Below are 16,135 nucleotides of genomic sequence, written 5' to 3' on the forward strand. Positions count from 1 at the left end.
ACCCTCAGTTCAGTTCAGTACAGTCACTCAGTTGTGTCCGACTCTTTGTGACCCTATGAACTTCAGCATGGCATGCCTCCCTGTCTATCACCAACTCCCAGAGTCCACACAAACCCATGTCTATTGAGTTGGTAATGCCATCCAGCCATCTTATCCTCTGTCGTCCCCTTCTCCTCCTGGCCTCAATCTTTCCCAACATCAGTTCAGTTCAGTTCAGTTCAGTGGCTCAGTCGTGTCTGACTTTTTGCGACCCCATGAATTGCAGCACGCCAGACCTCCCTGTCCATCACCAACTCCCGGAGTTCACACAAACTTATGTCCACCGGATCAGTGATGCCATCCAACCATCTCATCCTCTGTCGTCCCCTTCTCTTCCTGCCCCCAATCCCTCCCAGCCTCAGAGTCTTTTCCAACGAGTCAACTCTTCGCATGAGGTAGCCAAAGTACTGGAATTTCAGCTTTAGCATCAGTCCTTCCAAAGAACACCCAGGACTGATATCTTTTAGAATGGACTGGTTGGATCTCCTTGCAGTCCAAGGGACTTCTCCAACACTCCAACACTACAGTTCAAAAGCATCAATTCTTCGGCTCTCAGCTTTCTTTATAATCCAACTCTCACATCCATACATGACCACTGGAAAAACCATAGCCTTGACTAGACGGACCTTTGTTGACAAAGTAATGCCTCTACTTTTTAATATGCTGTCCAGGTTGGTCGTAACTTTCCTTCTAAGGAGTAAGTGTCTTTTAATTTCATGGCTGCAATCGCCATCTGCCGTGATTTTGGAGCCCAGAAAAATAAAGTCAGCCACTGTTTCCACTGTTTCCCCATCTGTTTGCCATGAAGTAATGGGACCAGATACCATGATCTTAGTTTTCTGAATGTTGAGCTGTAAGCCAACTTTTTCACTCTCCTCTTTCACTTTCATCAAGAGGCTCTTTAGTTCTTCACTTTCTTCCATAAGAGTGGTATCATCTGCATATCTGAGGTTATTGATATTTTTCCCGGCAATCTTGATTCCAGCTTGTGCTTCCTCCAGCCCAACGTTTCTCATGATGTACTCTGCATATAAGTTTAATAAGCAGGGTGACAATATACAGCCTTGACGTACTCCTTTTCCTATTTGGAACCAGTGTGTTACTCCCTGTTCAGTTCTAAATGTTGCTTCCTGACCTGCAAACATATTTCTCAGGAGACAGGTCAGGTGGTCTGGTATTCCCATCTCTTTCAGAATTTTCCATAGTTTATTGTGATCCACACAGTCAAAGGCTTTGGCATAGCCAATAAAGCAGAAATAGATGTTTTTCTGGAACTCTCTTGCTTTTTTGATGATCCAGTGGATGTTGGCAATTTGATCCTTGGTTCCACTGGCTTTTCTAAAACTAGCTTGAACAGCTGGAAGTTCATGGTTCTCGTATTGTTGAAGCCTGGCTTGGAGAGTTTTAAGCATCACTTTACTAGTGTGTGAGATGAGTGTAATTGTGCAGTAGTTTGAGCATTTTTTGGCATTGCCTTTCTTTGGGATTGGAATGAAAACTGACCTTTTCCAGTCCTGTAGCCACTGCTGAGTTTTCCAAATTTGCTGGCATATTGAGTACAGCACTTTCACAGCATCATCTTTCAGGATTTGAAATAGCTCAACTAGAATTCCATCACCTCCACTAGCTTTGTTCATAGTGATGCTTCCTAAGGCCCACTTGACTTCACATTCCAAGATGTTTGGCTCTAGGTGAGTGACCACATCATCGTGATTTCTGGGTCCTGAAGATCTTTTATGTACAGTCGTTCTGTGTATTCTTGCCACCTCTTCTTAATATCTTCTGCTTCTGTTAGCTCCCTATCATTTCTGTCCTTTATTGAGCCCATCGGAAGTACTATTAGTTCCTTCTTCATCTTTTTCTTTTTCCTTATAATTTATTTGTTAAAGAAAGCATGTAATTTGTTTTTTAAAGTTTACCATAGTTGAATCTATGGCAAACTTTTAAAGCTGAAACTCCAGTACTTTGGCCACCTCATGCGAAGAGTTGACTCATTGGAAAAGACTCTGATGCTGGGAAGGATTGGGGGCAAGAGGAGAAGGGGACGACAGAGGATGAGATGGCTGGATGGCATCACTGACTCGATGGACCTGAGTCTGAATGAACTCCAGGAGTTGGTGATGGACAGGGAGGCCTGGTGTGCTGTGATTCATGGGGTCGCAAAGAGTCGGACACGACTGAGCGACTGATCTGATCTGATCTGATCTGATAGTTGAATCAAAAGGCTTGCTCTGATTCAAGTTCTTTTTATTTGTTTTTTGAGCAATTTGAGTTTTTGTTTGTTTTTTGTTGTTGTTGTTATTTTGGATTTTCTTTGAGAGGGTGTTTCGAGTAGGGAGGGCAAATATACTTAATAAATGATTTGTGTGTTCTTCCAACAGTAGACACATAATGTGTGACTGTCTTTTTTTCTAATTATCTTCCAGAGAGGATGCTCATAGAGTCACTGAATGGCAGAGCCAAAAAGCTTTTTAGATTACACAATAATCTTCTTATTTTAGAGGTGAAGGAACAGATACCTAGGGATGCAAAAAGATATGCCCAAAGTCATATAACACATTATTGATGGAACCAGTTTAATGAACTTATTTAGGTTTTGCTTTTATTTTTTCATATTTGTTGAGGTATAATTGACAAAAAAAAGTTGTACAATTTATGTTGTATAACTTATATACCATAGTGACATTTGGTATATGTATATTCTGTGAAATAATTACCATAATAAAGCTAATTAGATGCCGGTTTGATCCCTGGCTGGTGAGGATCCCCTGGAGAAAAAAATGGCCACCCTCTCCAGTATTCTTGCCTGGGAAATTCCATGGACAGAACAGCCTGGCAGACTATAATCCATGGGGTCGCAAAAGAGTTGGACACAACTCAGTGACTAAATAACAACATCACCTCATATAGTTACCATTTTCTTTCTTCCTCCCATCCTTCCATTCTCCCTTCCTCCCTTCTTCTTTTTCTTTCTTTTTAATAAGAACACTTATGATATACCCTGTTAGTAAATTTCAAGAGCAAAATACAATATTGTTAACTACATTCATATTGATATATATTAGATCTCCAAACTTACTCATCTTATGTACCTGAAACTTTGTATCTCTTGACCAATATCGCCCCATTTTTCCACCACACTTCTCAGTCCCTGGCAACTACCATTCCACTCTCTGTGTCCAGCTTATTTCACTTAACATAATTTCCTCCATGTTGATCCATGTTGTTGCAAATGTCAGGATTTCCTTCTTTTTAAAGGTGCATTAATAATCCATTTTATGTATATCCTTATCTGTTTGTCCATCTAAAGACACAGGCTATTGTGACTAATGCAATGAACATAGGAATACAGATATTCTCTTTGAGATTTTGATTTCATTTCCTTTGGATATGTACCTAGAACTGGGATTACTGGATAATAATGTAGTAATTTTGATTAGATGGTTTAGATGAGAGGTTATAAATTAAAATGTCTATAAAAACAAAACTTATAACCTCCTATCTAAACCATCCAATCAAAATTATTTTTTCCTAAACTGGAGGCTTTTTAAGTGCCGTGATTAGTCACTCAGTCATGTCCAAGTCTTTGCAACCCCATGGACTGTAGCCCACCAGGCATTTCTGTCCATGGGGATTCTCCAGGCAGGAATACTGAAATGGGTTGCCATGCCTTCCTCCAGGGAATCTTCCCAAACTGGAATCAAACCCAGGTCTCTTGCCTTACAGGCAGATTCTTTACTGTCTGAGCCACCAGGATAGCCCTTCTTATAACCTCCCTATAATACCTGTTTCTTTGTTTTAAATTTGATGTTCAAAAAGTTGTACCCATTTTCTCTAGTTTAAGTGAACTAGAGAATTTAAGATTTCTTTGCTCTCAATTCACGCTACCAACTCCTACCTAATTCACTACTCATGATGCCCTTATTTTTGGTTTCATTCATCTTATTAATCAAAAATTATGCCTCTTAATGGTTTTCAAAATGTATAATAAAAGGAGAGATATCAAATGGAAAGAAATCTCCCCAGAGAATAGAATAACTTTCAAATCCCATAAGAAGACCAAGAAGGAAAAGAATGTCCTAAATGAAATACCAAGAACATACATCAGAGAAATATAAGGTAGCTGCAACCCACTCCAGTATTCTTGCCTCGAGAATCCCATAGACAGTGGAGCTTGGCAGGCTACAGTCCATGGGGTTGCAAGAGTCAGACACAACTTAGTGCACTGTCTCACCTGTCTTAGCTTAAAGAGGATCCCATCAGGGTTGATTTCTTGACAGGAACTAGATACTAGATAAGGAGGCAGTGGGATGCAATGAGATGACTGTAAGGCTTGGAGCCCAACAGATATGGGTTTGAATCCCTGTATTTCCATATACTCACAAATTGACCTCGACTAAGTGCTTTTCCCTCTGTGAAACTAGGCTTCAGAGATAAAATACTATGCCTTTTGGAGTTATGGGATTAGGTGAACTGCATATTCAACCAAAGTAACTTTCTTTCAAAACTCTAAGGAGATAAGCATTCATACATGTTGAAGGCTGTTGTCTCACTAGTGTCCTTGATTTGTTACTAGTGGTTTAGCCATTCTGGATCCTTTGGTGGCAGCATGGAGTTGCTTTTCTGTTTTAACATCTAAACTGTTCTGTCACTAAAGAATAAGGGTTAATTAATTGTGTACGTGTTTAAGGTTAAAAGGGATCCATCACCAGTCCAGCAATATCAAAGGCCAGTGAATAGTTACTGTTCATTATCATCTGAATGGTACCTGGCCTTTGTCATGTGATTAACAGATTTCATTAGGATTTGTTTAAGGATTCAGTCCCTGTCAATTACCTTCTTAGTGACTAGAGCCTGCCTCTTGATGCCAGTGAGTCTTTCAAGGGCCTTTATCTGGACAGGATTTTCAATTTGGTTTTCAGTGAGCTGTTCCACTCCCTCATCCCCTCAACTCAAAACCAAAGTAACCAAGGGCCAAACAGCTTTTACTTGGCTGCCTGAATACATGAAAGAGCACTAGAGTCTCTCAGTTCTATTAAAATAATTATTAGTATTTGCTCTGTGTGAGGCACACACACACTTGGAAGTTGTTTACCAACTAGTAGGAAAGGCAGATAGGAAACAGAAAATTGCAACATGCTTGACTTACCAATGGTGTCAATCAAGATGAGGACAGTGGGCTAAGAGAGCCCTGAAGAAAATGTCACCTAAAGTGAATCTCAAAGGATAAATAGAGATTCTTTGGATACAGGAGGATGGAGACATTAGAAACAGAGGAAATAGCATGAAGCAAAGATATGGAGATCTGAAACAGCATAATATAGCCAGAAAACCTTATCTAGGCAGTGTAGTATATGTGTCAACATTTTAGGATTCAGTAAATTAAAATGGACAGGGAGGGATAAATTTAATTCAGATGACCATTATGTCTACTATTTGGGGGCAAGAATCCCTTAGAAGAAATGGAGTAGCCCTCATAGTCAACAAAAGAGTCCGAAATGCAGTACTTGAGTGCATTCTCTAAAATGACAGAATGATCTTGGTACATTTCCAAGGCAAACCATTCAACATCACAGTAATCCAAGTGTATGCCCCAACCACTAATGCCGAAGAAATAGAGGTTGAATGGTTCTATGAAGACCTACAAGACCTTCCAGAACTAACACCAAAAAAGGATTTTCTTTTCAGCATAGGGGACTGGAATGCAAAAGTTTGGAGTCAAGAGATACCTGAAGCAACAGACAAGTTTGGCTTGGAGTACAAAATGAAGTAGGGCAGAGGCTAACAGAGTTTTGCCAAGAGAACGCACTGATCATAGCAAATACCCTCTTCCAACAACACAAGAGACAACTTTACACATGGACATCACCAGATAATCAATACTAAAATCAGATTGATTATGTTCCTTGCAGCCAAAGTTGGAGAAGCTCTATACAGTCAACAAAAACAAGACCTGGGGCTGACTGTGGCTCAGATCTTGAACTTCTTATTGAAAAATTCAGACTAAAATTGAAGAAAGTAGGGAAGACCACTAGGCCATTTAGGTATGACCTAAACAAAATCCCTTATGATTATACAGTGGAAGTGACAAATAGATTCAAGGGATTAGATCTGGTAGACAGAGTGCCTGAAGAAATATGGATGGAAGTTTGTAACAATGAACAAAAGGTGGTGACCAAAACCATCTCAAAGAAAAATAAATGCAACAAGGCAAAATGGTTGTCTGAGGAGGCCTTACAAATAGCTGAGGAAAGAATAGAAGTGAAAGGCAAAGAATAAAGGGAAAGATACACCCATCCAAATGCAGAGGTGCAGAAAATAGCAAGGAGAGAAAAGAAAGCCTTCTTATATGATCAATGGAAGGAACTAGAGGAAAGCAATAAAATAGGAAAGACTAGCGATCTCTTCAACTAGCAAAGCAACTAGCAAAGCTAACGCTACTGCTGCTGCTAAGTTGCTTCAGTCGTGTCCGACTCTGTGTGACCCCATAGACGGTAGCCCACAGGGCTCCTCTGTCCCTGGGATTCTCCAGGCAAGAATACTGGAGTGGGTTGTCATTTCCTTCTCCAATGCATGAAAGTGAAAAGTCAAAGTGAAGTCGCTCAGTCGTGCCGGACTCTTAGCGACCCCATGGACTGCAGCCTACCAGGCTCCTCTTTCCATGGGATTTTCCAGGCAAGAGTACTAGAGTGGGTTGCCGTTGCATACAGCATCATTTCATTCCTTTTCAGTGATGTGTGGCATATTTCTTTTTTGCTACAGTCTTTATAATATAATTTTATAAAGTAATATAAAATTTATAACTCAGAATTTTATGAAGGAACGTGTTGACCTTAAGCATTTTGAAAGGTTACAAAAATAATGTGCAGTAGTAATAAGAAATAAAGCATAACAGAGGTGTAGCAAGCACAAAACCACTGTTACTCTACTCCTCACATTTTATTTGTATGATTCTCAATAGGTACTTTTTTTGTTATTAGACAGGATAGGTAGATTTTGATTAAATTGGTGGAAAAGGCCCAATAGGAGGCAAAAGCAAATTATATTTGACTCAAAAGATAGTTAGCTATATTTTTTATTATTCTACTTATGCTTTATTTTGTGACTTCTATTAGTCTGTCTCCCCATGTAAACTGTGATCTTCTTGATAGCAGAGACAAGGGTATATTAATTTTTTCTACAGTACTTTGCAAATGGTAGACACTCATATGTTATTTGAACTGAATGCACAGTAGAAAGTGCCATGAACTGGATTTTTTTGCTCTGCTTTCTTGTTCAGCATTGTTGTGTTTTAACTCAGTGACCTGGGGCAAGCTGTTTCATCATTCTGTGTCTCAGTGCAGGTAATTCACTAGGAAGGTCAGACACTGTGTCCCTTATGGCTCCTTCCAACTCTAAATTATTGTAATTTTATATGTAGGCTAGAAATTATTTCCATAATTGTTAATCTTTTTTTCATATTTATATAGTGCTTGTAATTTGAAAAAAAAAAAATATATATATATATATATATAAAACTAGTCTATCTCGGAGAAGGCAATGGCAACCCACTCCAGTACTCTTGCCTGGAAAATCCCATGGGTGGAGGAGCCAGGTAGGCTGCAGTCCATGGGGTCGCAAAGAGTCAGACACGACTGAGCGACTTCACTTTCACTTTTCACTTTCATGCATTGGAGAAGGAAATGGCAAGCCACTCCAGTGTTCTTGCCTGGAGAATCCCAGGGACGGGGGAGCCTGATGGGCTGCAGTCTATGGGGTTGCACAGAGTTGGACACAGCTGAAGTGACTTGACTTAGCAGCAGCAGCAGCAGCAGTGATGTCTTCAAGAAAATTAGAGATATCAAGGGAACATTTCATGCAGAGATGAGCACAATAAAGGACAGAAACTGCAAGGAACTAACAGAAGCAGAAGTGATTAAGAGGACATAACAAGAATACACAGAATAGCTATACAAAAAGAGGTCTTAATGATTTGGATTACCACAATGGTGTGGTCACTCACCTAGAGCCAGACATCCTAGAGTGTGAAGTCAAGTGGACCTTAGGAGGCATTACTATGAACAAAGCTAGTGGAGGTGATGGAATTCTAGCTGAGCTATTTCAAATCCTGAAAGTGATGCTGTTAAAGTGCTGCACTCAATATGCCAGCAAATTTGGAAAACTCAATAGTGGCCACAGGCCTGGAAAAAGTAAGTTTTCTTTCCAATCCCAAAGAAAGGCAATGCCAAATAATGTTCAAACAACCTCACAGTTACACTCATTTCACATGCTACGAAGGTAATGCTCAAAATCCTTCAAGCTAGGCTTCAGCAGTACACGAACCAAGAACTTCCAGATGTACAAGCTAGATTTAGAAAATGCAGAGTAACAGAGATCATATTGCCAAAAACTGTTGGATCATAGCAAAAGCAAGGGAATTCCAGAAAAACATCTTCTGCTTCATTAACTACTTGAAAGCATTTGACTGTATGGATCACATCAAATTGTTTAAAATTGTTAAAGAGATGGGTATACTCTGGTATACCCACCTTACCTGCCTCTTGAGAAATTTGTATCCAGGTCAAGAAGCAAAAGTTAAAACTGGACATGGAACAATGGATTGGGTCATAACTAGAAAAGGAGTACATCAGGATGTATACTGTCATCCTGCTTATTTAACTTATATGCAGAATATATCATATGAAATGCGGTGCTGAATGAATCACAAACTGGAATCAAGATTGCTAGGATTAATATCAGCAATCTCACATATGCAGATGATACCACCCTTATGGCAGAAAGTGAAGAGGAACTAAAGAGCCTCTAGATGAGGTTGAAAGAGGAGAGTGAAAAGGCTGGCTTAAAACTCAACATTCAAAAACTAATATCATGACACTTGCTTCCATCACTTCATGGCAAATAAACGAGGAAAAATGGAAACAGCAGTGGGTTTTATTTTCTTGGTCTCCAAGATCACTGTGGATGGTGACTGCAGCCTTGAAATTAAGACACTTGCTCCCTGGAACAAAAGCTGTGACAAACCTAGACAGCATCTTAAAAAGCAGAGAAATCACTTTGCCAACAAATGCCCATATAGTTCACACTATGGTTTTTCCATTAGTCATGTACAGATGTGACAATTGGACCATAAAGAAGGCTGAGTACTAAAGAACTGATGCTTTCAAACTGTGGTGCTGGGGAAGACTCTTGAGAGTCTTTTGGATGGCATGGATATCAAGCCAGTCAATCCTAAAGGAAATCAACCCTGAATATTCATTGAAATGACTGATGCTGAAGATGAAGCTCCAATACTTTGGCCACTTGAAGAGAAGAGCTTACTCATTGATAAAGACCTTGATGCTGGGAAAAATTGAGGGCAGGAGGAAAAGCAGGTGACAGAGGATGAGATGATTGGTTGGCATCACTGATTCAATGAACATGAATCTAAGCAAATTCCAGGAGATAGTGAAGGACAGGGAAGCCAGACTTACTGCAGTCCACTGTAGCCTACCATAGACTGTAGCCTACAGGCTTCTCCATCCATGGGATTTTCCAGGCAAGAGTACTGGAGTGGGTGGCCATTTCCTTTCCCAGGGGATCTTCCCAACCCAGGGATCGAACCCAGGTCTCCCACATTGCAGGCGGATGTGTTACCCTCAAAGACACCAGGGAAGCCCAGTTACCACAGTCCATGGGGTCGCAAAGAGTCAGATACCACTTAGAGACTGAACAACATATGGGTGTTATATGTCTGCAATTTTTAGATGGAGCCTCCTGGAGAGGTCATTATAATAGTAGATCCTTCTAATTAAACATTTCCAGGATACCTTTCTAACGCAATTTAGCTCTATTTATTTCACAACCCTCTGAAATGGATACTATTTTCACAAGTGGGAAAGCTTAAGCCCAGAGAGGTTAGATCACCAACACGCACTGTTACACATCTAATGGGTGACAGTGTTGGGATTCAAACCCAGGTCAGCTTCAGAGCCCAGGCTGTGCATTGAGACTGGAAGTAGGTGTCAAGTTACTGAAGAGTTTAATTGCTACTTTAAGGACAATTGGCAGTGTCCTATAAGTAATAGGAAGCCACTAAAGGTAATTTAAGTAAAGAACATAATTAAGGATCAGAAAATTTTGGATTACAGGCCCTTCAGTAATCAAGCTAACTGATTATGGCTTCAGCCAAATCTCATTCGTTGGACCTCTATTTTCTCATCTATAAAGTAAGGATAATTCAAAAGTGCTGTTCTTAAGGATCTCTTTTGATTCTTTGAGCTCTTTGCCTCTCTAGCTAGAGCTGAGGAAGAGACTAGATTCCTGACTGGTAAGAGTGGTAGGCACTTTCTCTATGTGCTTTTTCTTTATATATGCTTTATACATACTGTAACTCTTGCCCTGGAATGCCATCTTGCTTCTCACCTGTCTTTCCAAACACTAAAGCCATCTACTTCCCTTCTTGTGACTTGTACAGTGCTATGAACTAAGTTAGCTATGTTTCACTTTGGCCCCTAATTAAACACTATCTTGTATTCTTTGCTAGTTGCTTCCTTTGTAATCTTTTCTTACCATTTATATTTTGGAACTCTCCTTTTCTTCTGCTTTGTAGTTTCTCTTACCCCCTAAAGCATCTAACACAGTTTTAGTTACAAGAGGGTCTTGGAAAAAATCTTGTTAATTGTTTTCTTTCTCTTCTGGCAGTGTGTGTGAGCACAGCAAAGAGAATCTTATGACCCCCTCTAACATGGGGGTGATCTTTGGGCCCACTCTCATGAGAGCTCAGGAGGACACTGTGGCTGCCATGATGAACATCAAATTCCAGAATATTGTGGTGGAAATCCTAATTGAGCACTTTGTCAAGGTATGTATTTTCTGTCCTCACCATCATTCCTCCAAACATGTGACACTTTCCCCTAACCAATTTTTAAAGCTGTATCTTCTCTCTGGCTCAAGTTACAATGGAAGGAAATTCCATATGATACAGTGACATTTAATAGCATTGCTGACCTTGTGAAATTCATTTATTTAACAAACATTGCTAGAGTATTCAACTATTTTGTTGTCAAGCTCCATGCAAGAATGTATAGAAGAAGAAAAATATCATTGTTCATACCTTTAAGGAATTAATAGTATAATATGGAAACAATTATGTAAACAAAGGAAAATAATAGGTGTAAAAATGGTACATGTACAATTAAACCATAAAGAAAGCAATATTTATGTTTATTTAAATCCCATCACATTCTGAAATAATGTAAGGTGTTATATTTTTATGGTATGTTAAATATGAGGTAGTATACATTATAATTAGGTCAAATCAAAAATGAAAAATAATGATAGACAGAAAATAAACCCAAGGATGAAGCTAGACAAGAAATACTTACTGACAAGTCCTATACACTTGCTATGAATGACCCTACATTTGACTCTTAGCTTTCTAGCAGCCAGTACCCTCTTAGCAGAGCACAATTCAATAAAAAAGTTTCTTCATGGGGAGGGGACTGGTGATACAGTCCAGGTGGTATGTACAGTTCAAATCCAAGCTCTTAGGATAGGATACATTAGGTAAAATACATAGATTAAGCTGCTAAGACACCACAACAGCTTCAAGACATTTATTTCTTGGTTCTGTAATGGTTCAACAAGTTGGTCCAGGCCTGATATGGTGATTTGACAAGAACTATAACCCGGGTTACTTCTTTGTTGTTCTGTCATCCCTAAGGTGCTGCTTCACCTACATGACCAAATATCTTCTACATTATATCAACTGGGAGGGATGAAAGAAAGTGGAGGATATAGCTGTTTCCTTTAAGGCAATGACGTGGAAGTCTCTCATATCACTTTTGTTTACATACCATTTATCAGAACTCAATCTCATGGTCACATCTAGCTATAAGCTGCTGCTGCTAAGTCACTTCAGTCGTGTCCTACTCTGTGCAACCCCATGGACAGCAGCCCACCAGACTCCACCGTCCCTGGGATTCTCCAGGCAAGAACACTGGAGTGGGTTGCCATTTCCTTCTCCAGTGCATGAAAGTGAAAAGTGATAGTGAAGTCGCTCAGTCATGTCCAACTCTTCACGACCCCATGGACTGCAGCTTACCAGGCTCCTCTGTCCATGGGATTTTCCAGGCAAAAGTACTGGAGTGGGTTGCCATTGTCTTCTCCACTAGCTATAAGAGAAGCAGGGAAATTTAGTTTTTATTTGGGGCAGCCATGTGTCCAGCTAAGACTTTAGTTTTTTTTTACTAAAAGAAATAGAGAATGGATTTTGGAGAACAATTGGTATTCTCTGCCATATTATCTTTGTTACATTAAACAATGTAACTTCTCTGGTAGTCATTTTTTTTTTTTTCAGCTGAAATGTGAAGGTGATATAAACACATGCTGTGTGATAGTTGTGCTTCCCAGGTGGCTCAACAGTAAAGAATCTACGTGCCAATGTGAAGCTGCAGGAGGCTCTGGTTCAATCCCTTAGTCAGGAAGATCCCCTGGAGGAGGAAATGGCAACCCACTCCAGTATCCTTGCCTGGGAAATATCATGAACGAGGAGACTGGCGGGCTACTGTTCATGGGGTAGCAAGAATCAGACATGACTGAAGCAACTGAGCACACGCCCACATGTGATAGTTACATGCCCCAAACTTAGCTAGTGACAAACCTGGAATTTAAATCCAAGTACCTGGCTCAGAGTTGAAGTATTTAATCACTATGCTGTGCTGTCTCAGCAATCATTTTGGTACAGTTGTATTACTGGGTATTTACAGGGCACTTTGGGTTTATCAAAGATGGGTACTTGCAGAGAAGTACAACCTATATCAGTATTTAAAGTGGGAAAGAAAGGAAAATAGGGAAATGAAATTTTCAGGAGGTGGTCCAGCATGAACTAAGGCCCCAAGGGCCTAAAATCCCTAACCATTTTATGTTATTGTATCATGAAATGGAAATAGGAGTGGCAGGAGATGTGATTGGAGGCAAACAGTGGCCATATCCTAAAAGGACAAGACTTTGACTCATTAAGGAGTTTGGAATGTTTGAAATAGTTCTTGCAAGTGATAGCTTATGATGAAAGATGTTGGAGTCTGATCTCCAAAGAAAACTTAGCTTTGGGACCAGGGACCAGGCTTGATCACTCAAAAGCTTTTGTATAGCAGATTTTTATTAAAGTGAAAAAGGGACAGAGAAAACTTCTGACATAGACATCAGAAGGAGGACAAAGAGTGCCCCCCTTGTTAGTCTTAGCAAGGGAGCTACTTTTTAATTGGTTATTACAATAAATCAAAAGAATGTCTCAAGGTTGTAAAGATCTTACTAGACCCACTCCCACAACTTACATTTTAAGATGACAGGATTAGAACTAACAATAGAAAGATCTAACCAGACCCACTCCCATAATATACATTTTAAGATAACAGGTTTAGTCAGAAGGTTTCCAAGAAGGGGAAACTTAAGCAGGATACATTATTGTTATATAATCCTTTATTGTTATATATAGAGTTTAAGCTGAGTTGTTTTGTTATGTAATTATCAGCTCTGGGCTTAAAGAAAAAATCATTTTATGTGACTAAGTAATGTAGGATTAAGTAAGCTGGATTAAGTAAACATTTTATGTGACTAAGTAAGCAGGATACATTATTGTTATATAATCCTTATTGTTATATATAGAGTTTAAGCTGAGTTGTTTTGTTATGTAATTATCAGCTCTGGGCTTAAAGAAAAAATCATTTTATGTGACTAAGTAATGTAGAAAAAAATGTTTGTCCTTTCCTCCTCTTTGAGAATTCCACACCCCTATCTCCTCCTTGAGAGCCCAAGACCCCTTTCTGCTCCTCGGGGACCCCGGACTTCTTATCAACTGGCCTAGAAATTGACTCTCTTACAAGCTTGGGAAAGCCTTGCTTCAAACTTAAGTAATATGATGAATAGACTTACATCTGGGATACTGTGTGGATGGGGCTGTACTTCATACATGTAAGAAATACAGAATGAGAAAATTTTGGAGGGATGGAGAAAAAGCTCAATTTGGGCCATATTGTTTTTGAGATTTTTGAAATATATCCAGAGATCAATATCTTAGAAGTAGTTGACTATGAATCCAAAGCAGGAATTGACAAACTTTTTTTAAATTAATTTATATTTTTATTGTAGGATAATTACTTTATAGAATTTTGTTGTTTTCTGTCAAACAAATAAAATTCCATTGGCAAAACTGGCAGCAGACCTGTGAGCTGTAATGTTCTGACTCATGGTCTAAAGAGCAAATATCATTTATTTATTAACTGGTTTGGTTCATTCATTCAGAAAATATGTATTGAGTACCCACATTTGCGATGTGGAGAGCTGACTCATTTGAAAAGACCCTGATGCTGGGAAAGATTGAGGGCAGGAGGAGAAGGGGACGACAGAGGATGAGATGGTTGGATGGCATCACTGACACAATGGACATGGGTTTGGGTGAACTCCAGGAGTAGGTAATGGACAGGGAGGCCTGGCGTGCTGCGGTTCATGGGGTCGCAAAGAGTCAGACATGACTAAGCGACTGAACAGAACTGAATTGAACCCACATTTGCCAGGTATTGTTTTAGGTGCTGGAGATATAACCTTTATGTAAATTAGAAAAGCAGTGTCCATGTAAGTAAAATATATAGTATATTAAATGGTGATGAACATTAAGATGAACAGTAAAGCAGAGAAGGGGCATAGGAATGGTTGAGAGAAGTGATTTTCAAATTTTAAATACAGTGCCCAGGAAGACCTCATTGAGAAAATGACTTCTGAGAAGAGACCCACAAGAAATAAAGGAATAGTTCATTCAGGTATTAGTGGAGAAAACAATCTAGGTTGAAGAAATAAGTAGGAAATCTCTGAGGCAGAAATGTGCTTATCATGTTCATGGTACAAAAACGAGGCCAGATTGGCTAGAATAGATGAATCAAAAGAAGAAACAGAAGAATATAGGTTCAGAGAGGAAGTAGGGAGGGAGAGCTGAATAGATCCTATAGGGCCTTAGAAGCCTTTGGAAGGAATTTGACTTTGCTATCTGAGTAGGATAAAATGAGGTTTTTGACTAGAGAAATGACATGATTTGACTTAATAGGAATATTTTGGAGGCTTTGTGGATAATAGCTGTAGGGGAACAAGGGTAGAAGCAAGGAGACTGATTAGGAACCTGTTTCAACAATGGAATCAAGAAGTGGTTTGTACCTCACATGATGGTGGTACAAACAGTGGAGATGGTGAGAAGTGGTTAGATTCTAAATAATTTTGAAGGCAGAGCTGTCAGGACTTGCTGACAAATCATAGGTCGAATGTGGGAGACAGAGAGGAGTCATTGATAACTTCAAGGTTTTATATCTTAGCAACTGGAGGGATGAAGTTGCCATTTTACTATGATGGATAGGCTGAGGAAAGAGAAGAATTGGAAAAAAAAAGAGCACGAGTTCAGTTTGGGACAAGTTATGATAGATAGGCCTGAGAGACCTCTGAGGTAAGATAGGAGAACAGGATTAGGGACATACAGTTCTCCTTTTATAGCATAGAGGCAGTGGTTAAAACCATGCAAGCAAATAGTCTTGCCTAGGGAATACTTGAAGCAGGAGAATAAATGTTAGACCAAAGATTGAAACCTAGGGAATGCCAGTGTTTTAAGGGCCATTAGAAGAGACCACAAAATAAATTAAAAAAAAAAAAAAAAAAAACGAAAAGAATGTTCAGTTACAGGAGAATGAGGAGCTAGGGAGTCATAGACTCCTGGAAAGGAGATCGTTTTTGGAAGGAAGAGTGGACAGTGGTTTCCAGTTCCCAAGACATGTCATATAAGACAGGTACTGAAAAGTATCTACTGTTTTAAGTGTTTTTTAAAATTTTAAATATGAGCAATACATGGTAAAAATTTCCAACCATGAAGAAAGTGTAGAATAAAAGACAATTCCACCCTTTACCTATTCTCAACTCCTAGTTCCAATTGTCATTTCAATAATTTCTTCTTTGTCATTCTGTCAAAGAAAAACAGTACATACACACAAATGCATTAATATGCATATTTTACGCCTCTACTTGAAAAGGTTAAAAACACTAGACACCATATATGAAACCATCACAAAACAGAAACAGACTC

General features: G+C 39.3%; 1 protein-coding gene across 5 annotated transcripts in view; it reads left to right on the forward strand.

Moving 5' to 3' along the window:
• Positions 1-16,135, forward strand: part of OPHN1 (oligophrenin 1) — a 627,556-nt gene that overhangs the window by 492,719 nt on the left and 118,702 nt on the right. For all 5 annotated transcript variants that reach the window (XM_070784718.1, XM_070784715.1, XM_070784720.1 and 2 more), the window contains one exon: positions 10,720-10,879. In XM_070784718.1, the coding sequence (XP_070640819.1) occupies positions 10,720-10,879 (160 nt within the window). The remainder of the gene's footprint in view (positions 1-10,719; positions 10,880-16,135) is intronic.

The sequence above is a fragment of the Bos indicus genome, chromosome X (assembly GCF_029378745.1).
Source record: "Bos indicus isolate NIAB-ARS_2022 breed Sahiwal x Tharparkar chromosome X, NIAB-ARS_B.indTharparkar_mat_pri_1.0, whole genome shotgun sequence".
NCBI lineage: Eukaryota > Metazoa > Chordata > Mammalia > Artiodactyla > Bovidae > Bos > Bos indicus.